Raw genomic sequence first — 7,221 nt, 5'->3', positions numbered from 1 at the left:
GAACCACACTGAATCGAATCGTTGATATTTTCTGATTCTGATTTTGTTTGAGGGTGTAACCGTACCGAACCGCATCGTGCCCACCCATAGCTCTAACATCGGTAACATTTTATAGTCCGTTTTCGGGTCATAAATGGACCGCGTCCAAATCTGGCCAACTCTCACCCAAACACAACGACTACTAACGTCCAAACTAAGACCAAATGTCACTTTTGTAAATATCTCCAAAAGTGATGCCTGAGTTGAGATAGCCCCAACTCATCATCTGCCTTAAATTAGGGGTGAGTAAACGGGTCCTAGACCTACAGGTTAGGATGGATCCTCTCCGTTCGGGGCGGGTTTAGTATTTTATAAAAGAAGCGGGACGGGACAGGACGGATCCAAATATTAAGGGGAACGGGCCTCCGGCCCGAACGGTTTCCAGCTGGGATATTGGATGAATTTAAGGATATATTCACACCTGCACCCTCCACCCTCCACCATTCGACGGACACTCGGCCTTCGTCTACCATTCATTCACAACTCAAGTTACTCGAGCCCTCGACAGCTGCCATCGCCAATTCTCCGTCTCTGTCTTTGTCTCCCTCTGGCGACTTGCGGGTTGCGACCACCATCACCACCACCTCCTCCCAACCGCGACTACCCCATCACCGCCGTCTAGAACACCAGCGCCATTCTGCGAATCGAAGTCGACCACCTTCATCTCATCTTCTCCCAAATTAAGGTAGTATAATTTCTTAAATCTTAACTCTCTGGAGTCTCTGCATTCTGCAATCTCTGATTCTCTCTGATTAATTTCTTAGATTTAGGGATTTAGGGTTTCCTGGATATATGCCCTATCTGACTTTGCAATCTCTGACTCTCTGCATTCTGTAATCATATGGGATTTCAAGAAAACCCCAAACCCAATCCATAAATTTGCCTTCATAGGATTACCGAAGCCGCACATGCTGATGCTGTGATTTTGTTGGGTTCTTGAATCTTGACTTCTTTTCTGTTCCAATTTCAATTCTTTTGTTGAATTGAATTGGATGTTCTGTTGAATTAAATTGAATTTGAATATATATATATATATATATATATATATATATGTATGTATGTCCTGTGATAGTTTCAGACTTGTATATATTTGAATCTTCTGTTTCAGATTTGGGTATTTTTAATTAGATTATGTTTGGTTGATTAGTGGAACGTTTCTGTAAATCCAAGTAATGTAATTAGATAATGTTTGGTTGATGAGAAAATTTAATTCATTAGTCTGCACTCGGCAAATATTTACAACGGAGATTATACAGACTTTTATAGACAATCCAAATAACCTGTTCTGAAAACAAATGTAATTTGGACCTGTGGACTCGGCCTAAACTGGCCTGTTTGAGTTAGGTCCGGTTCCAAGTCTCGGAATTCATATACCTGCCCCGGCCTGTCCCGTTGCATTCTAAAATGAGGTGAGTCCGGTTGCTCCAAATTTGGGCCCGGCCCGTGCCCTTGCCCACCCCTACCTCGAATAGCTAAAAACAAGCCAGAATAATCCCGAATAAAACTCCCTTTCTTTTTCTGAAACAAAATCTCTCAAAGCTTGTCGCCAAAAATTCATATATATAGAGACAGCTACATATAATCATCAAGCTGATTATTATTTATCTAATTTTAGGGTTTGTTTGTTTTTCTATTGTATTTATTTCTCTTGGGTTTTGGGTTCATATTGCATTGGTTTTCTCTTCGTTTTTCCTTGCAGTTTTGTTCCCTTGATTGAATAATGGGGTCATCTTCAACCGCGGCTGTCCCACAAATGCAGGTAATGTAGATATATATATATATTATGTGTTGGTAGTATTTTGTTTATTCAATATGTGGTATATATGTGCATTTGAATCGAAGAACATGGAAATTGATTTTGACCCTTTTTCATAGAAAAGAAAAAGAGATTGAAATTGCCTGGTTGGTTAAGAAGTGACAGTTTAATTCATCGACAAGATAAGATAAACATGGAACATTATTCCAGCGAACGGGGATTTCACAGACTGGACATTTGACTGTGAACATTTGCTTTTCTGGTTAGTAGGTACTGATAGTTTGGACTATAGAAAGATGGGTGAAAGACTTGTAAGTGGGGAGGTCAGGTTTCATTGGAACGGGATTGAAACTATTATCAGTTATGGTTTACTAGCCGATATGGTTGGAGATGTATGAGTTGCGTTTCTATGTTCTGACGAGGTAAAATAGGTATAGATGAGAATTTTTTGTTAGGGACATATCCACTGAAGCTTCTGTTAAGTTTACAGACCTCGTGGCTAACTACTGAATTTGGAGCCTCATCACATCTGTTAATACTTAATATATTAGTACCCTTAATAAATTGGCTTCTCTTCTTTATATGTTCTGCTTAGAAGTTTAGTATTTCTTTGTAGAATTATGGCACTGGCTTCTCCTTTATACATTATTTGTTACTTTCTATGTTCCATTTTGTTGTATGCCATTGACGTAAGGAAATGAGGGGGAAAATCTCTGCTGTTGTTATACAAATTTGTTTCTTGCATTGAGTTTTGTGGGTTTAGGGAGCAAATATACAAATTCACAATATTATACACAGGTTCAGAAGCTCTAATTGCATGATTCTGTTATTAAGAGAATTTAAATTATAAGTTTACGCTACATGTTTTATTTCACGTACTTTACCACATCTGCTTTGCTGTTATGCTGTTTGTTGGTATCGAATGTTGGTTATTCAAACATTTAATGATGCAAGTATGTGCAGAATTCTATTCATATGTATCCTTGCATCTGTGTGTGAGCTGCATACACATGCTCTGTGTTCATCTTTTGTTTTCTTGAGCATTTGGACTTTCTTTGTCAAACTAATCTATATTGACAGGAAATTATGCTGGAGTTTCGCGCTGGTAAGATGGTTTTTGAGGGGAAAAAGGTTGCTCCTGATACTCGTAAAGGACTTGTTCGCATAGCAAGGGTATGTATAAGTTGACGTAGTCTTGGAGAGGTTTTATTAATCAATTCTAGCATATAAAAGTTGACATGCATTCTATCTAATATTTATTTGAACTCATTTCTAGCAGAGTCTTAGTAAATCTATCTTCTTTCTGTATCAGGGTGATGAGGGGTTGGTGCATTTTCAGTGGCTTGATCGTAGTCTAAATGTTGTGGAAGATGTATCCTGGTTTCTTTTTCATTTTTGCAAAAGACTTTCTCCAGTTTCTAGTCTTTTTTGTGGTGCGGTAACTGTTTATTCACAATTTTCTGAAGCATGTGATATTTTTAAGCTCTTTATGACCATTTTTATCGTTGTTGTTTTTCTTGGAAGTCTTTGTTCTTCCATGTTTTCTTAATTTTCCACTTCTATTTGTACATATTTATTTTTTTGTAATTGTTGTTCACTTCACAGTTTCACATTCCATTTTTTGTTTGTTTACTCTCCCACTTAATATTTGTTTAAACTTTTCTTAAAGTTTCCTTAACGAAGGTACCACAGGATCAGATTATATTTCCTGACGAGGCAGTTTTCGAAAAGGTGTGAATCAGATTTTGGATTTTCATGATGTATCTCTGCCCCCTCTCAAAACTACTGTTCAATATCTTAACTTTTTGTTCAATCAGGTTAATCAAGTGTCAGGAAGGGTCTACATATTGAAGTTCACCACCGATGACAGGAAGTTTTTCTTTTGGATGCAGGTGAGGTTCATTGTCAATCTGTTTTCCTTTTTTCAATTGTTCTAAGATTCTTACTTACATTGTTAATGTGATATCCAGGAGCCTAAAGCTGAAGGTGACTCACAGTTGTGTAGCTCTGTTAATTACTACCTCAATCGACCATTAGGTATATTAAATTTATTTTATTGCTTTAGGCTACCAATAATCTTAGCTGCTCTATGTCTATTTTTTCTTCTTTAAGTTTGTGTTAACTGCATCATTGCGATGTATTAAGCTTTGTCTCAAGTTCTCAACCATATACATGAGAAATACCGCCTGTCATTGGCATTAAATGCCATTATCTTAATTCGTAGATATTTATATTATATTGTTAAATCATAGAACATTGTAAAACATTACCTAAAATGTGACATAAAACTAAAGAGATTTCACCTTTCAGATTTCAATTCTCGTACTACAAAAATTCTTAAGGCTTCAACTTTAACTAAACTGTCTAATATAAGTTCAAAGACTGGGAGCTTAGTCTGTATTCTATTGCGTTTCTGCCTCAAGTTTGATTTTGTGTTTATCTTGATGCTTCAGCAGAGTTCCTTGACGAAGAAGGGCCTGATGGTTCTATTCCCTTACAAGTTTCTGAAGATATGGTTGATGATGATATTTCATCAAGGTATAGTTCTCATAGCAGTGAAACTTGCTACTTTGTTCTCTTAGTAGCCAGATGGGGAGAAGGGGGAAGTGGCAGAACTCCGCAACTAGTAATGAAACAAGAGTGATGAACTTACAGTTGAGTTCTGGGGTGCTTTCAATTGGGTAGCCCCCCAAATATAACAAGATCAAATAGGCTGCCACCAAATAAATTTGTTATAATTGCAAGATAATTTAACTAGTTAGTTTATAAAACAATTGTTGTCTTGACTAGTAAGTTTATTGGCATTTTTTCATCAAAGATAGACAGAACCAAGTCCGTTTGTTTAATTGTTAGAAATGGTTTCTTAAATTCCAAATTCTTATAGAAGTTGTTTTCGTCTCTTCTAGTGACTTGCAAGAAAGCAAAAGTTTCCCCTCCTGGTGTAGTAATCATTATAATATTTTAAAAATTATGTTTTTACAATCAGACTCTTCCCCAAGAAAACTAAGATGGGCGGGTATTAGGGACGTTGGATACCTTTAAAGAGTTTTTATGTTGTATCTGGCTTGCCATTTTCTGCTTGATGTTCTTCTCATTTGCAGTACATTACTCTTTTATGATTAATGTTATGTTGTCCAGAGCTGGAATCTTGCTGGAACCAAACCTGGGTGGGGAAGTAAGTAGCGATGTAACTTCTTCAGCTGGCCCAGTGAAATTGGAAGATCTTCAAAGAATCTTAAGTAATATTGAGCCAGCCGGTACTATGTTTTCTCCATGGAGTACAATTTTTTATACAAGTTTTTCCCTTTCTTTTAAATTGAAATACTTACATTCACACTTCTGCCATCTGCAGATAGGGCTGTGGATACAGATGAAGGTAATAATATGATTTTTTTTAATATTTTTTTTACATTTAATGTTGTTTTTGGGATAAATACAATAATGCTTTAAATCCAAATTTTTGTGATTAAATATGAACTGGTTTCCTCCGTATAGGAATTTTATTAGAGTTTTTGTTATCTCAACCATCTAATTTGTTGCATAGTTTTAATGCAAAATGCTCTTCCTAATTTTTACTGAAAAGATTTATCAGTTGTGTGAATATTGAATATGTTGCTTATTTCCTGTAGTGAAAATTGTTAATGCATTAGAAATTACTTCAGCATGACATGTCAAATGTTTTGAACCTGTGTACTATGTAGAAATATTGCAATTGGGTTCATATTGTTGACCTGGTTTGCTTCTAGCACTGAATAATTTATTTCTTTAATTTGCTCAATAATTAAGAGTATTACAATTGAAAAAGGATGACACAGCGGGCACCGCATATGTAAAAGAATAATTTGCTAGGAAGTTCAGTTGCCCTATTGCCCATAACCTTTTCTGTTTTCGTTCTTCCTTTTTGTGGCCTTTCTCCTAACTGTCTTGACAGTATTGTCAAGTTGCTTGTGGCAAACATTCACTTTACTCGATATGTTATGTCCAGATTCCACATTGACCCTCAATTGTTCAGTTAATCTTTTGTGAAGTGCAAGTTTGGTAGTGAGGTGTAAATCGATTTATTTAATTAGCAGAACCTAACAGAATTGATCACATAGAGGACTAAAGTGATTTTAACCCTTAATTTTTCACATTAGCCTCTCTTAGTTCCCTATTGGTACCTGTCAATGATTACTAAAGAGTTCTAACAACATACATGCTGGCCCATTGTACTATAGTATCTACAGTATTACCTAAATGGCTGCTGTTTCCAATGTTTTCCCTTGAAATATGATATGGCTCTAATCTAGTGACTTTTGTTTTTATGGGTCTAGGCTTGAGTTTGGAGGATATATTGAAACCTGAGTTGATTATGCCATTGATTGAGACATTGCCACTGGAACAGGGTTTAGGTTCTTACTTACCTGAGGTATGCAAATTTCTGGTTCACTACCTTTTCTGTATTCTTGATCTCTTATACATTAGTTTTTCTCCATTGTTTAATTCGGTTGGGGTTACAGGGTCAATGGTCTCCTGAGGATGTATTGGAGTTGCTGCAGAGTCCACCTTTCCGCCAACAAATGGATTCCTTTGCTTATGTAAGAATTTGAAAACTCATCTTGTGGCATTTTGATTGTCTGTTTCTTTAATGAGCGTGAAGCTGTTTCTTTCTTTTACCTTTCCCTAAATGTTTATTATAGGTACTTCGAACAGGACAGATAGATTTGACGCAGTTTGGTATTGACCCAAGTAAATGTAAGGACTCATTACAAGCTTGCTAGTATACCTATGCTTGCTGAATGATTTTTTGTCTTCCCTTCTTACTGGAAACATGTTTATACCGTTATTGGGTTAAATTCAAATTGAGCCTTGCCTAGTAACTTGACAATAAAACATTCCAGCGTGTGAGAAAATCCAACTACTTGATAGACGCATCTTATGCTTGTGATAAGAAGTCAATGAGTTGTTGTCGTTCGTGGGGTTATACCTAGAGGGTCTGATGCTAATGTAGTTTTCAGTCTTTTGCATCCAATTGCGGATGTAGGATCTCGTCAAATGAGATTATATGCCATCACTCTGTATGATGATAATTCATGGATTTGCTACTTACGGTTTTAATTACTTGTCATTCTTGCTCTTGCAGACAAGTTCACTGTATTGTCCTTTCTTGAGGCGCTTGATGATTCGGTTTCAAAGATGTCAGAGTCTGAGGAGTCGAGGCAGGACAGGAAGGATTTAAGATCTGAATCTTGTAACCGTAATGACCCCATGGATGAGTCCAAGTAGTGGAGGCACTTGTTTATGCGTTCTTGTTTAATTTATCCTCGTTTATTTGTAGGACTTTTAATGTGTAGGACATCAATCTGGTTGTCTTGTAAACTCTGTATACATGGTTCAAGAAAGAAAAGGAGCAAGAAAAAGGATTAGTGTTGATTTTTGTTTATGTT

At 36.5% G+C, this 7,221-nt stretch overlaps 1 protein-coding gene across 2 annotated transcripts; it reads left to right on the top strand.

Annotated features, from left to right (window-relative positions):
• Positions 1–460: 460 nt before the first annotated feature.
• Positions 461–7,217, top strand: LOC137731658 (26S proteasome regulatory subunit RPN13). 2 transcript variants are annotated; one of them, XM_068470837.1, is made up of 14 exons: positions 461–724; positions 1,739–1,798; positions 2,876–2,968; positions 3,108–3,167; positions 3,488–3,526; positions 3,613–3,687; positions 3,766–3,832; positions 4,252–4,333; positions 4,934–5,052; positions 5,148–5,171; positions 6,109–6,203; positions 6,295–6,372; positions 6,475–6,529; positions 6,918–7,217. In XM_068470837.1, the coding sequence occupies exons 2-14, from the start codon at positions 1,760–1,762 to the stop codon at positions 7,058–7,060; spliced, it is 969 nt and encodes a 322-aa protein (XP_068326938.1). In that variant the 5' UTR covers positions 461–724; positions 1,739–1,759; the 3' UTR covers positions 7,061–7,217. The 2 variants fall into 2 exon arrangements, with proteins under 2 accessions (XP_068326938.1, XP_068326937.1); XM_068470836.1 differs by having other exon boundaries at positions 4,249–4,333.
• The last annotated feature ends 4 nt before the right edge of the window (positions 7,218–7,221 follow it).

The sequence above is a fragment of the Pyrus communis genome, chromosome 4 (assembly GCF_963583255.1).
Source record: "Pyrus communis chromosome 4, drPyrComm1.1, whole genome shotgun sequence".
Classification (NCBI taxonomy): Eukaryota; Viridiplantae; Streptophyta; class Magnoliopsida; order Rosales; family Rosaceae; genus Pyrus; species Pyrus communis.
This window is presented reverse-complemented; position numbering and strand designations above follow the sequence as displayed.

What these genes read in the sequence shown, in the direction of transcription:
- LOC137731658 (XM_068470836.1), top strand. Translation starts at nt 1,760, where the DNA reads ATGGGGTCATCTTCAACCGCGGCTGTCCCACAAATGCAG. An exon ending in AAATGGATTCCTTTGCTTAT is followed by an intron (nt 6,373 to 6,474) that starts GTAAGAATTTGA and finishes TGTTTATTATAG; the next exon opens with GTACTTCGAACAGGACAGAT. An exon ending in TGGTATTGACCCAAGTAAAT is followed by an intron (nt 6,530 to 6,917) that starts GTAAGGACTCAT and finishes TTGCTCTTGCAG; the next exon opens with ACAAGTTCACTGTATTGTCC.